Source organism: Eptatretus burgeri, chromosome 2 (assembly GCF_056783735.1).
Source record: "Eptatretus burgeri isolate ZD-2024b chromosome 2, Ebu_testis_v1, whole genome shotgun sequence".
Lineage (NCBI taxonomy): Eukaryota > Metazoa > Chordata > Myxini > Myxiniformes > Myxinidae > Eptatretus > Eptatretus burgeri.
Window position 1 is genome coordinate 125,748,163 of NC_140962.1, and position 15,392 is coordinate 125,763,554.

The window sequence follows — 15,392 nt, forward strand, 5'->3', positions numbered from 1 at the left end:
GCAAACACCGAGTTTAGACATTCAGCTTTATCACGTGTGGAATCAGCAGTGCGGCCATTTGAGGTAAGGGAGGGGATGGAGGGGGAACATACACCAGAAACAGATTTGATTAAACGCCACCAGGATTTTGAGGAGGGAGAGAGGTCTGAGAGTTCAGACTTGAGATGAGAAAGATGTTGTTTTCTGGCTCTCCTGAGGGTAGATACACACTTGTTCCGAGCTTTGTGGAAAGAACTGAGATTGCCCTCAGTTGGGTTTGCTTTCCATGAGGCAAAGGCAAGTTGTTTCAGGACAACTGCCTCGCCACAAGCTTCAGTAAACCAAGGGCGGGAGGAAGGGTAAGACAACTGAACACGAGAGGGGATAAATCTGTGCATGAGGGAGAGCAAGTTTCTTTGAAAGAATTCCCAGGATGAGTTGATGTTTGAGAAAGTAGTGATAGGAGACCAGTCTGTAAGTTTGATGGCTGCTCGGAGACCCTGCCAGTCGGCTTGAGTGAAATGCCAGACTCGACGGCGGTGAGGTGGTTCTCTGATGACAGCCAGAGAGATGTCCACTTTAACAAGGACGTGGTCAGAAGAACCAATTGGAGCGAAGGAAGAGCAGCAGATATTGTCAGGGAAATTTGTCAAAATCAGATCCAGAAGAGATGGAGTACCATTGGTTGAGATCCGGATCGGGAAGTTGACCGATTGAGTCAGTCCCAATGAGTCACAGAAAGCTTTTGCTGACGTCCCATGGCAGGTGAGAGAGGTACCCACACCTAGCCAACTGGCGTGATGACAATTGAAGTCGCCACATAAGAGGAAGAGAGAGTTTGGATGAGAAGATAGAAGATGGTCCATGTTTTCGGAGAGTGAGGTGTAGATGGAGTCATCACTGTTCGGTGGACGGTACAGTACACATATAAACATGAGGTGGGAGTGGAGGGGAAGCCGAAGCCAGAGGTATTCCTGGGGGTGTGGGGGAGTGAGAGCAGTGCAGGGAGAGTGAGGAATAGAGTCTTTGATGAAGAGAGCAACACCTCCACCAGGACGAGGCTCAGGTCTGTCATACCGTAAGAGGGAGTAACCAGGGAGAGATACTTGGGAGTCAGACACGTCTTGGGAGAGGAAAGTTTCTGTTAGGCAGATAATGTCTGGTTTGTCAGTGGCAACCTGCATGGAAAGATCTGAAAGGTTTGAGCGAAGGCCCCGGATATTTGAGGTCCACACTTTTAATGAAGAGGTAGAGGAGGAGGCTTTGGGTGCAGGAGGTGGAGGGGGCGGGGGAGGGTAGGACGAGGGACGAGGGGGGGAGGTAAGGAGGGTTGCTGAAGGAGTGTGGGGTATTGGAGAATAGCGAGGGGAGGGGGCCGAATGAGGAGGAGAAAAGGCTCTGTGGTGCTGGGAGAGAGGGGGGACAAGAGACAAGGAAGATGGCAGTTGAGGATTTGAGGAGGTGGAGTGAAGAGATGGAGGTGAGAGGGCAGTGGAGGGAGGCAGGTTGGTGGATGAGAGGGGGGCAACTTAGAGAAGGAAGAGTGAGGGGGATGAAACGTGGGAGAAAGGTGAGGGGGGAATTTTTGAAAGAGGTGAGAGGGAGGCTTGGAGGGAGAAGAGTGGGATGGTTGCTTTGAGAGTGAGAGTGAGGGGTGAGGGGGGTGAGTTGGCACTGAAGTTGGAAAAAAAGAATGGTTGATGGAAAGCGAGCATCCATGGCAAACTGTGGTTTTTAAAAGTTTTAGGTCAGAGATGCGATTTAACACAATTCTTGATGGATGCAATGAAGGCGAATTCAGAGCATGGAGAGAAGAAGAGAAGAAGGAGAGAAGAAGTTTCCCTCCTGTCATCAAAGATTGGGGGTCCCGAACGCTTTGCCTCAATCCCGTCATCCGGTGAGCTGCCCTGCTAAGGGAAGCTGCACAGGAGGTACTCCCTCAGAGTGGGTTTACAGATGTGTTTTTTTTATGATTCGAGAATGTTTTGCAGAATGAAGGGTTTTCCTGTGGCTGGAGTGCAAATCCTGCCACCAACCTCCTAATAAATAGTAACCCAATGGCAGGAGGATGTCCGCAGACACAGTTGGGCACTAGATATGGATGGCCGTTGGCTCACAAGGAGCTCCTCTGCCCTTTGACAAGTTTTGTTTTTTATCCTGCTGGGTGTCCATATCCAAACACCCTCCTCACCAGGAAACCTGGTGGGGGAGACGGTTTAGTCACCGACAACCCGACCATGGAACATGTTTGTACAGGTTTCAAGGGCGTAGCCAGAGGTCCAAAAGCGATGAGGCGAAAAGAGGTGAACTTGGTTGATGTGACGGTGTGCGCAGCGCTGCGAGCTCCAACGGGGCGAAGCCATTACGGCGAGGGGTCTGGGGGCCTTGAGTGGCCCCCGGAAGCCAATGCATTTTTGATTCCCAGAAACCTATTCTTGGCTAATTTCAATGCTCAAAATTTTTAAATGTTAATTTCAACCACATTAATCATGAAAAAAAAAAATATATATATATATATATATATATATATATATATATATATATATATATATATATATATATATATATATATATATATATATATATATCCATACAGTCAAACAGTAAATTTTATTTGTGTCAAAACATTTTAGCCCCCATGATAAACCCATCCCACACCCTCACCACGCCCGACCCCACATGTTCTGTCATCATTCAATCACAATGTTCCTCATCATCCTTATGATGGTTGAAGGCTAGTGCCACTCTTTTGTGCAGACTGGCATCCCAAGCCTTGAGAATGCGCAAGGTGTTCTTATGAGAGCTGGTGCCTCATGAGATCGGTGTACTGGGAGGAGGGTTGTTCAGTCACTGTCAGGGGGAGGGGAGGGGAGGTATTGTCCTATTTTGGTATTGTGATCGGAGTGGAGATTAGAGTATTCAGAGCACTGCCGGGTAGCTTTGATAGTTTACTTCCCAGGGAGCTCAGATGGCCAGAGGGCTCAGGCCAGATCATATTTCAGGAAATGAGCGACGAGGCAACTGCCTCGTCTGCCTCAGCCTGGCTACGCCCTAGGGTTTACATGATTCCTGTAGCAAGTCACAGATCTGATCTGGCCTGACCTGACAGTGATGTCCCCAGGAAGAAGGGCTAACTGCATACGTAATTGATGGATTGAACACTTCGAGTTACTCGTTCCGTAACTCGTCAGTCCAGTGTTGTATCAAAGCCGGATGTCTTGGTACCCGGTCATCACTGCCAGTTATAAAGTGGTAGTTCTCGTTTATTTTATTTTTCATCTAAATACCTCCATTTCATAATACCATATCTATTCGCATAAAAGGCAGTGTGTGTCAGTGTGTGTCAGTGTGTGTCAGTGTGTGTGTGTGTGTGTGTGTGTGTGTGTGTGTGTGTGTGTGTGTGTGTGTGTGTGTGGGTGTGTGGGTGTGTGGGTGTGTGGGTGTGTGGGTGTGTGGGTGTGTGGGTGTGTGTGTGTTTGTGTGTGTCAGTGTCAGTGTCAGTGTCAGTGTCAGTGTCAGTGTGTGTCAGTGTGTGTGTGTTTGTGTGTGTGTGTGTGTGTGTCAGTGTGTGTGTGTGTGTCAGTGTGTGGGAGTGTCAGTGTGTGGGTGTGTCAGTGTGTGGGTGTGTCAGTGTGTGGGTGTGTCAGTGTGTGGGTGTGTCAGTGTGTGGGTGTGTCAGTGTGTGGGTGTGTCAGTGTGTGGGTGTGTCAGTGTGTGGGTGTCTCCTCCATAACTCCAAAACTATAAAACCTATAAGCCTGAGACTTTGCATGCGTACTAAGAAACCTCCAAGGAAGTGCAAGAGTGAAAATTGGGTGTTTGGGTTAATTTAAACTTCCCTTTTGAAGATAATTTCGGGAGTGTTCATCACAAAAAAACCAAAATAACCCTTCTCTGGTTGCTGGAGTCTTCAGCCGCCATTTTGTTCGGCCTATTCAAGCAGGCCTCGATTTGGAAACACGATCGACTCTTCACGGACTAATTAAAGTATATAATCGAAATATTATGTCGGATTTGAGAATCGGATCTGGTGAACAAAATTAGTATCGAAATTTGGAGTGAAATCCAAAAATTTTCACAAATTTGCGATTTTTTTTATAACTGCAGCAAAGCTGTTTAACTGTCATGCATTTATTTAAGCAAAGCATTAAATTTGACTTACTTATACTGTTCAGAAGATTATATTGAATGAAGAAATAATTTTGGAATGTGCAGAAAGTGTAAATTCATTGAATTAAACGCCGTGCTTCATAACCTGCTTTTGCAATCCACGACGGCGTCCACAGGGTCCTTTTTTCGGCAATTGCATCCGCAGTCTTGCATCGTAAGGCGTTTCCTGAGTAACCTCGCTGGGGTCTGAAGCCGCCATGTTTTTTTGACCTGGATGTAAGCTTCAGATTTAAAAGTATCAGCAGTTCCGACTCCTCCAAAAAGTGTTGATTTTCCAATTCGGAAATTACACGGGCATTTCTGGGTGCACAGTTGCCTCAATGGCAATTGGTAATCGCTTGCCAAGCTAGGCCTTCCGTTAGAGTGCTTAAGCCGCTTACTGAGCTGGACGGTGCAGTTCCTGTCCTGACTCCTGATCGAGATATTATGCAGTCGACAGTTATATACTACAAGGTAGAGGTACGTTTACAGCACCACACGGACGGGTACCCTGGTGGCAAAGATTCATCACGCATCTTATGGAGGTTCTAGCAGGTTTTCCTTTGTCCTCGCCCTGTTTCGAAAGCATTTGGTTATTGGGTTTGCTTTACAAAGGTTATACGTTTCCCTTTGTGAGTTTCATCATAAACAAGTGAAATCCTTCAATACAGCGCGTGTGGTGAAGCAAATGAGTACACTAATGTTATTGAAAGAACCACTTATCACTTTGCCACCAATATCTGCCATAATTGTAAGTAAATTTCCACGACTAATGCATGACGAAACACTTGTTTATGGCTAATATTAAAGAGAATGATGGCATAAGAAGAACATAGCTTTCAGCATTCGGCGTGAAATGCCATGGTGGGCGGAAATGACGTCTTTCGTTCATTCGTACATGAAAGGGGAGCGTTTCTTGGTTTTTTCCCATCAAATAAATTCAATGGTTTTCACATATATAATACATTAGTTTCACAAATTTCCATTGAAATACTCGGGTATTTCCGTCAATTGTCGCCATTTCCGTGTAGGTTACGCACTGCCATCTACCGGACGGCCGTCATTGGCTCACTTGAGGCACGTGTGGGGGGGGGGGGGGGGGACACCGGGGACATTTCAAACTCGATGCAATTGTATACAGCACACGCGCTGTAAAAATATATTTGATAACGCCGATTTACAAGCTGTTTGCAGAATTAAACGTTTGCAGAACAGATCCTTGAAACATTTATGTAAACTCGCCAAACCCGCGCCCCGCGCGGTTTCGAAAGTGAGGGTTCATTCGGACGTTAATATATCCAGTGGTCACATTGTGATTTTTCGAATTTCTTTATATACAATGTTTCTTGTTACATTTTTTGTGTCAAATTCACCTTCTGAGATAGTCAGTATGTGCAGAAGAGGGCTTTACATTGCAGACGCTGTTTTCTCAGAGTGGCATTATGCCTCTCAGCGGTGACGGTCTGTCGACGACAGACGTAATGACGTCAGCGAATGACCGTCGATGTGATGACGTCATTACGCCTCAGCGGTGACGTCACACGTCGCAATGCAAACGAATGTAAAAATTAGAAAATTGCAAAAAATTCCCAAACCTATCTGTCTGGCACGATCTCACATAGCCCATGCTGTACATTAGACCACAGAGCACCCGCATGCCGAAAATGGCGACAATCCATCCAGCAGTTTCGGAGGAGATACGTCCACAAAATATGGCTTAGAGTATTAATATAATAATAATGTAACGTTGTTTTTCGGTGAAAGCTACTCAAGGTTTCTGAGTTGTATGCAGTCCGTTCTGTAGTCGGCAACCAAATTGACTCAAACCTGCCGATTCCCGACAAATTGCTGATATTGGCCAAGTGCGTGCGTGCGCGTGTTTGTTCATAAAGCATAACATGTTCTCTCTGCTAACTCCCCTACCCCACCTCTGGCTGTCTCTCTGTCTGCCTGTCTCTCTGTCTCTTTGTCTGTCTCTCTCTGTCTCTCGAGTGGTTATGTGTCAACCGTGTTTGTGTCCAGGCGGGGTTTGTCTCCAGACGTGTCCGAATGGTATTTACCTCTGGATGTGTCCAGATGGGAGTTAGTCGCCAGATGTGTCAAGATGGGAATTTGTCTCTGGACATGTCCAGGCGGTGTTTGTCTCCAGAAAGCTTGGCTCTACATGCGTTTGGGCAATGTTTATCTCCGAGCATGCCAGGGGTGGTGCTTGTCTTTGAGCAGTATTTATAGCATGACCAGTAGAGAATGAATTTCAGACATTATTTGGTTTCCATCTTCACTGTTATTCTATGCCGAAGCATTTTGATGAGACAGAATGAATCATAACTAATGCTCCACCGCATGTCTGTCTTCTATTCTTCTCTTCTCTTCTCTTCTCTTCTCTTCTCTTCTCTTCTCTCTCTCTCAGTATTCTTATCAGTGACGTGAGGATGGTAGTTAATATGAAATAAAGTTCCCTTATTTGTGAAAAATGATGCTTTGCTCACTTTGAACTCATGGAATTGCCTGTCCCAGCAGCCAAAATCACAGCAGAACACCATCTGTTTGACTGAAACTACTGCAAGTGACCTATCTCCCTGGGGTATTCCAAGATTGATGTCATGACTAATCGCTGGTACCACTCACCGCCGACTTATCACCATGTAGCAGGATGCCCTCCAGTTATGTATATACAGCTCAGTGGTTGGAACATACACACTGATGATGGTGGTCTTGTAGCGGATGGCGTAGAGAGATTATTCGATCATAATTGCCAATTGTTAGGCTTTGCAGGCAATTTAATTTTTCATCATAAAGCCAATGCCTGAGAAGCACCACTCTGCCTGACGCCTGACTGACCAATAGAGGGTATAACCAGCATTGTTCTCCATTAGTCTGTCTTTGCCCTGAGAAGCGCACCTCACTCAGAGCTGCAAGTCCAGCTAGTTCAAGAGCAACTAGGGCTGAGCGTCATTGAAGTGGACTGCTATCATTTGAGTCCAACATTGTTCGAATGTTCCAGCATGTGAATTGCAAGGGGTTTTTTTTTTTCCTCTCCCACCTTCTTGAAGTGAGGATTAAGGTTTGCCTTTTTCTTTTTCTTGTGTTTTTACCACCTCAGACGATACATGCGCACTGTTGCTGTTTACTATGGATAGCCACTGGATAGTAAGGAGACGAAAAGCGTCTAAAGGGATCTAAAGGATGTAAATGTCAAAAGAGGCTTAAAATGGTTTTATAATGTCTCTGTTGTTGAAATGCTCAAGGGCTCGAGGCAGTCGAAAGGGTCTAGAGCAGTGATCTTCATTATGTTTTAGAAGGGGGCCATTTTTGCAGATAACACATCAGTGTGAGAGCCACCACACTGCCTGCAAGACTCCAAAAATAGCCCCGCCTCCACGTACTTTTTTATTCAGTTGTGGTTACTGGACTGTAAGTATAATTGTTTGCCTACTGCCATCGACTGATGTGGTGATGTTATTTTAACGCTTCACATTGGAACTCTTATTTCAAACCAATAGGTCAATTTGATACCATTTATGGTGGATTATGATGGGGTGTTTTCACATTTGAGTCTTATCGGCTGCACATCAGGTGCCGCACTTTAGGCCACCAGGGACCACCAGTGGCTTGCGAGCCGCACAATGAAGAACAGGTGTCGAGAGGGTTTAAAGTGTTGAAGGGGTCTAAAGTGTCTGAAGGGGGTCTACTCGTCTCAAGGATCTCTGGGGTCTAAAGGTCCAAAGGGTACATTTCAATATCAGTTGTGGTCTAAAGCTTTTAAGGGATATATAGGGTCTAAAAGGTGTAAACCAGAGTTTCTCAAGGTGGGGCGCAGGTCCCACCGGTGGGGCATGGAAATCTTTTGGTGGGGCATGAGGATTCAGAATTAATGAATCAATATATGATCGCTTTCGGAGCTTTGCACTTTCAAATTTTCAAAAGTTTGAAGCTGCGACTGATGCCTCATAGCGTCATAACTAAAAACTGCTTCACCGCGCTCTTGTTAGCCAATCCGCCGGTAAGGCGTGCCCTTGCTCAATTCAATGCTGTTATGTCACTATGACTCGCTTTTCGTCAAGGGGAATTCCTTATATGTAGTATATACTCTCGTGTCTCCAATCATGGTGGGGCATACGATTTTTTGAAAATCAAAGTGGGGCGTGGGACAAAAAGGTTGAGAAACATTGGTGTAAACTGGCAAAAGTGTCTTAAAAGGACTAAAAAGACTGTCCCCTCTCTGCCACCCCAATTCTCTGGCCTTCCCTCCCCTTTCTTTGTCGTTTTTCTGTGCAAGAGGGTATTAATGACATTAAGAGGTTAAAATTTAATCAAGATGTTGAATTAGATATTTCAATTAAATAATGAAACAAGCCGGTAGGCGACGAGGGATTCGCTAGGATTGAAGCGCTGGATACGATGCTTTTCATTCTGACTGATCCACCGACGAAGATTCATTGCCAAGACGTATTGGTTCACATACAATTGTTCCTCTACCTGGCAAGATTTTTCCTATTGCGTATTTTGCCAACTGGCACTCCTCATAAAAAATGACGGTAAATAGACACCCTATTTTTGAAGGACTACCATTTGAAAAATAATCGGTTTGCCGATTTGTGCTGTGGAGCCTCGCGTTGCAGACACGCACACACGCACACACGCACACACGCACACACACACACACACACACACACACACACACACACACACACACACACACACACACACACACACACACACACACACACACACGGAAAACCCGATAAACTTCTCTCAATGCTCTTGTTTGACCACACCTCCTGAGCCACACAATATTTTTCATAAGCCACGCCCAACTTCCATAAGCCACGCCCACTTTCCTACACCACTCCCACGTCCACTTTCCCTAAGCTCCGCCCACTTTCCTAAGCCCCTCATAAAAAATGACGGTGAATAGACACCCGATTTTTGAAGGACTACCATTTGAAAAATAAAACCTCAATCAAAAATCGGCTGAAGTAAAATTTTCTAAATATCTCGAAGTGTTTAATTCCGCAGTCTCGTTTCTCCACGTTCAAAACTGAAGGACAAGTATTGAAAATACTGTACGCGGTTTTTCGGCCGCTGCACAGCAACAGGTGGTCGCTAGGCAACGAAATTCAAACGCGCACATTCCCAGTATATATTCCACATGTTGGCAAAGTTTCATCGAAATTGGTTTGCTGGTTCGTGCTGTGGAGCCTCGCGTTGCAGACACACATACACACAGACAGACAGATGGAAAACCCGACAATACGGGATATCGAGCATATATAGCGAATCCAATATATCATGAGATGATGAAATCTCATAATATGTGATGGACATACAAACATAGATTACATTTTGACTTAACTAACCAATTATCACCAAGATGGAAATTTTTATAAAAGGGCTCCATTCGTTTTTGTGTAGGGATGTCACGAATCATCTTGCCAAGTTTCAAAACAATCTGATGAGCCACCTAATGGACCCATTGCCGGAAGGAAGGAAGGAAGGATGAACTGACTGAAGGACATCATTATGGCTTTTATAGCTCATCTTGACTTTGTCATCGATGAGCTAAAAATAACTCTGGTTATGTAATGAAGCAAAAATTTGCCTACTGGTAGTATGCATACATAATGCATCATGGTTATATAGCTTGGATGTTTCCAATTACACAAGCCCATGGGCTGACACCAGAGGCCTGAAGTCTAATGCCTGGAGCCTGAGGCCTATGTGTATCGTTGCCTTCACAAAATAGCGAAGGTATAAAAAAAATTTCAGGTTTCAATCGGGGGTGGAGTCAGGCCAGCAGTCCAAACAATGGAGCGAAGGCAATCTGTCGATGGTCCATGCATGCATACACATTACACACGTACTATAAGTAAATGTACATTCATACATAATGTCATGTCCATGTCAGTTAAGTTAATTACACTGACCCAATTGTCGTGGATGGGTGGTTTTCCACTGACCTGGATGGATAGCCGTACGATTCTACCTTGGAGGCGAACACGTGATCCTTGGAGTTTATAGCGCCCGTGGGATGAACGGCAACAAGGGCGAGTACCAGATGGAAGCAGAAGGGTTTCTACTTGAACTCATGACGAATAGACAGACACAAGCAAAATTAAGAAATAAGGGTTTAATGAACATAAATCTACTATTAATAATGGGAATAAATGTATGCGTGATAATAAAAATGTGAGGTGAACTAAAGCTAATTTTGAGACATCTCCACACAGGCTCAAATACAGACAAGGGGAAAGACAAAATAAAATAAAAATCCCTCCCTTTATCCTGGCACTTAGCTGTGTGTCCAGAAATGATCATTTAGGAGCTTGCCGATCAAACCGCGTTCTCCTGCATGGGAAATCACACCCAAAATGGCGCCAAGTTGTTCTCTGGGCGGGAAGCGTATGTGAGTAAATTTGTGCGGCGGTATTCAACACCAGGGCCCAGAAACCACCATGCAGCTTCTTTTCATGAACAATTATGCTGACCCCGGTCCTCTCTTACACCATGTCCGCTCACAATGATGGCCCGCCTTCCTCCTCAAAACACACAACTGGATAATGCCGAGTTATTGCTAAGAGATGCGCTCCTCTTCTTCTCTCCCTCTCCTCATAAACGTACAACTTCCTGACTCAGCCAAATATCATGGCTAGCGTCTTGCTCCAGCATGCGGGCAAATTCACACCAGTACAAACAGGAAAATTGTGCAGCCTTCTTCCTCATGTTGAGGAGAAGCCAGCCAGTGAGACCCTCTGTCTCAATCATGTATCTCACACCAACTATCTGCTCTTATCGTGCCCCCCTCTCCCATGTCACACAGGCCGATTCCCAGCCCTGGGGCATGACCTGACAGTTGTTAAAAGAATGTAATTCTTTTATTGCTAGCTTTGTAAATCCAAAAACGTAGGAAAAGGGCACAGGGGGAAATCGCATACTGGGAGAAATTAGCTTTAAACCACACCTAATTAACACAGCACCGCCCCCGTGTGGTGACACATGGCAATCTTTAGCTGACAGTTTTCCCTACTTAAATTACATTGAGATGTCTCCTGCTCATCCACAGACCATGCTACACTATACAATCCTACCTTTGCTATGAAATTCCTCCATCTACCCCACAAACATAACAACACATATATACATACATACTGTGGTGTCCAGAGGTTTTGCCCCTATCTGGACATATGGCCAAACAGTTCTCCCTTTGAGGCCCACAGTGAGACTCCCGGAGATTTATGTGCTGGAAAGAAATGCTAGGTGCTTCACCGGGGCAGCAGCACAGCACAGGGGGTTTACTCTCGAACCCACACCAGGATACATGGACACAAGCAAATTCAATTAAAGGAAATGGGTCATTTAATGACAGTAATCAAATATGTACAATGACAATAATTCAAATTATAATAATGAAAGAAAAATGTGAGGTAATCTACAGTCTGAATTCCTATTTGAGGCGCTCCTGCACTCAGGCACATAGACAGACAAGGGGGTCATATAAAACAAAGAAAACAAAGAAATACCTATTCATTCCTTCACTTGGCTGAGTCCACTCTCTACGTTCTTTTACCAAGACGCGCTTTGGTTTCTCTGATCGCCTCCCTCACACCAAACTCCACTCGTGTGTTAGCTCCTCGCTAGGAACTGCTTCCCCGTCCTCTCTGATCGCCTGTCTCCTACGTACTCTTCCCCTTCTTACTCATATCACCCCCATCAATCATCAGCCACGGGGGCGTGACTTTGCCCGCCGTCACCCTTGGAGGCGTGGTTTCTTCCGACTTGGTCATGCAGCTCGGTTGTAATGACCATTGCCATTACAAAAATGTAATTATATCATTGCTGGTTTGCAATACAAAAACATAGGGAAAAGTCACAGGGGAGCGATTACATACTGGGGGAATTATCCTTAACCCCTATCTAATTAACACTGCATCACCCCTCATGTGGTGACGAGTAACACTTAAGCTCACAATTTTCCTGTTTAGTTTACATCGAGATGTCTCCCACATGTCCACGGGCCAAACAACTCTAAATGATCCTATCTTTCCTTTAAAACCCTCCATCTACCCCCACAAACATAACAATACATACATACATAACATCATCCAAACACTAACCAGCTTTTATATATACAGAGATATATATTTAATTCCAGTTCAAAATATTTACTGTTTCTGCTGCCATTACCTTTCCAGGGAGACCATTCCATGCATTAACTATTTTCTGAGTGAAAGACCCTACATTGAAACAGAACATTCAATCATGTCCCAACTCTCTCCTTCTCTACACTCAGAGTGGAGACACTGGTCAAGTTTGTGTCTACTCTGCTGTACTTCTGCCTTTGTTTTGCCGATGTCCTTCATTGTCTAAGACATCTACTTCCTTCCTTATGCATAAAGTCCTGTTTCCTTCAGCTGCTCCTCATAACTTAATCCAGCTCGCATCATATCAATGTAGTTGCTCGATGTTGATCTCTCTGTCTCTCTCTAGTTGAGCAGCTAGCATAAACTTTATTCTTTAAATGATGTTTGATCAAAGAGTCGAAATGCATAAGAAGAACTAAAGTGTTTTTGTTCCTTTCAGGCGAAGCTGATCATCCAGCAGGATAAGCAACTTGGACTGAATGGACAAAACCTTCAGGATCAACCTAAAAACCTGATGGTGTCCATCAGTGAGAAGAGGGCATTAAAAACACTGAGTCTGGTCATGGGGGTTTTCATTATATGCTGGCTTCCTTTTTTCATTGCACACCCTTTAAAGGTTCTATGTGATTTTTGTATTCCCAATCCTCTTTTCATGTTTTTTAACTGGCTTGGTTACATTAATTCAACATTTAACCCTTTCCTCTATTCAAGAAACCCTGAATTCATGGCAGCATATAAAAACTTCTTGTTTTGCAGGAAGGGGCCATCTTTACAAAATTGAATACACAATATCAATGAGGATAAAAGACAGAAATTGTCATGGCCCCTGTTGTTTTAGTAATTTTGCTGTTCAGAGTTAAATGGCTGGCCCGTATTTATCTACAACTAAAAGGGCTGCCAGTCTACCAGTCGGACATCTTTGATCAGATCCCAAAATAAAGTTAGGCACAAGTGTTCGCTATCGTGGACTGTACTTATTCTGTGGTTGATCAAAATCGGACCATGCATGTCCGAGAAATGGTTGGGGACATGTTTCAGTCACAAAATGGCCGCCACTCGGCCATCTTGGATCTGATTTTAGTAAGAAAAAAAATGACATGCATATGTTAGCCTTCATTCATTTATCTGTGTGCAGAGTTTGAACAAGATGAGTAAATGCATGTCAGAGGAATGGTTAAGGATGTGTTCGATACTGTTTTTTTTTGTTTTTTTTTACAACTAAAATGGCCGCCAGTCAGCCATATTTGATCGCATGGCGAAACAAAATGATGTGCATATGTATTTCGTTCTATGCACCATCATATGAAACTTGAGTGCTTCCCCTCCTGGCGAGCCCTGAACCCAGGGCCGTAACAATATATTTCGCGTACACCAGAGACGGACTTGCCAAGGTGCCACCAGGTTTTAGAGGAAGGAGAAAAGTTTGAAAGTTCATTCTTGTGGTTGGAGAGATGTTGCTTCTGGCTCTTCTGAGAGTAGACACACAATTGTTGCATGTTTTGTGGAATGACCTGAGGTTGCCTTTGGTAAGATTTGCCTTCCAGGTGGAGAATGCATGTTGTTTAAAGCATCACAACAGAAATCAGGGGACCAAGACCGGGAGAATGGGTAAGATAATTGAAGACGAGGTGGGATGAATCTGTGCAAAAGAGAGAGCAGGTTTTTGTGGAAGAATTCCCAGGCTGAATCAATATCAGTGGCAGTGGATATAGGAGACCAGTCCTGAAGTATAAAAAAAAAAAAAAAAAAAAAAAAAAAACAAGCCGGTAGGTGACATGGGTGGTTGCCATATAATTGCATACTAGTCAAACAGTTTTTGACGGATCAGGCTGAATTTTTTTGACAAAGGGTGATTATAGTGCGCATAAAAGTGCAGAAGCCGATTTTTGATTTTCGAAAAAAAAAATATTTTAAAATATTTTTCTGATTTTTTCAAAAATTTCAAAGTCCCGTTGTGAGGCAACGATGGCGTCCATGGCAACGGTGCTCAAAAGCATACAACCAGATCCTGGTATAAACCTACCAGTCAAGTTTCATCAAAATCGTTTGACTCCTCTGGCCTCCAGAGCTGTCCATTTCATACAAACAAACAGACAAGCCGGTAGGCGACATGAGGAGTCGCTATATAATTGCATACTAGGCATACAGTTTTTGACGGATCGGGCTGAACATTTTTGACAAAGAGGTTGATTAAAGTGCGCATAAAAGCCTGGAAGCCAATTTTTTTTGATTTTCGAAAAAATAAATTTTTTATGATTTTTGAAAAATTTCAAAGTCCCGTTTCTCGGCAACGGTGGTGTCCATAGCAATGGTGCTCAAAAGCATATTACGAGATCCTGGTATGAATCTACGTGTCGTTTCATAAAAATCTGTTGACTCCTCTGGCCTCCAGAGCTGTCCATTACAAACAAACACGCAAACATACATACAGACAGAATGAAAAAGTGAAAATAAGGGTACTCTACCTATCACCCAACAAGCTGGTGGGCGACATGGGTGGTCGCTACATAACTGCATACTAGTCATACATTTTTTGATGGATCGGGCTGAAATTATTTGACAAAGAGGTTGATTATAGTGCACATAAAAGCCTCAAAGCCTATTTTTGATTTTTGAAAAAATTGATTTTTTAGGATTTTTCAAAAATTTCAAAGTCCCGTTGCTAGGCAACGGTGGTGTCCATAGCAACGGTGCTCAAAAGCAGAGAACTAGATCCTGGTATGAGCATACCTGTCAAGTTTCATCAAAATTGGTTGACTCCTCTGGCCTCCAGAGCTGTCAATTACATACAGACGGAAAAAGTGAAAATAAGGGTACTTTCGCAACCACCCAACAAGCCGGTATGCGGCGATGGGTCGCCAAGCATGGGAACTATAAGATAGAGAGCAAAATGGATGTCATATAGCGGAAAGGGAATCACCTTAAGATTATGCAAATCAAATCTCATCCAGTTCCATCTACTGATAACTACTCGGTATCCATTTGAATGAAAAGTACCGAAAATGCGGTTTGAAATCAGAAATCCCCAAAGTTCTTGGGGGTGCTGTGGGTGAACAAAGATCTAAATCGAAAATCCAGCTCGATCGATGTGCACAATGTATTCCAGACGATTAGTGTGAATTT

General features: G+C 44.0%; 1 protein-coding gene across 1 annotated transcript in view; it reads left to right on the top strand.

Moving 5' to 3' along the window:
* LOC147033011 (beta-4C adrenergic receptor-like) overlaps positions 1–13,447 on the top strand; it is a 28,189-nt gene extending 14,742 nt beyond the window's left edge. The window contains exon 2 of the mRNA XM_085871110.1: positions 12,709–13,447. Coding sequence (XP_085727236.1) covers positions 12,709–13,050 — 342 coding nt within the window. The 3' untranslated portion in view covers positions 13,051–13,447. The remainder of the gene's footprint in view (positions 1–12,708) is intronic.
* Positions 13,448–15,392: the final 1,945 nt, after the last annotated feature.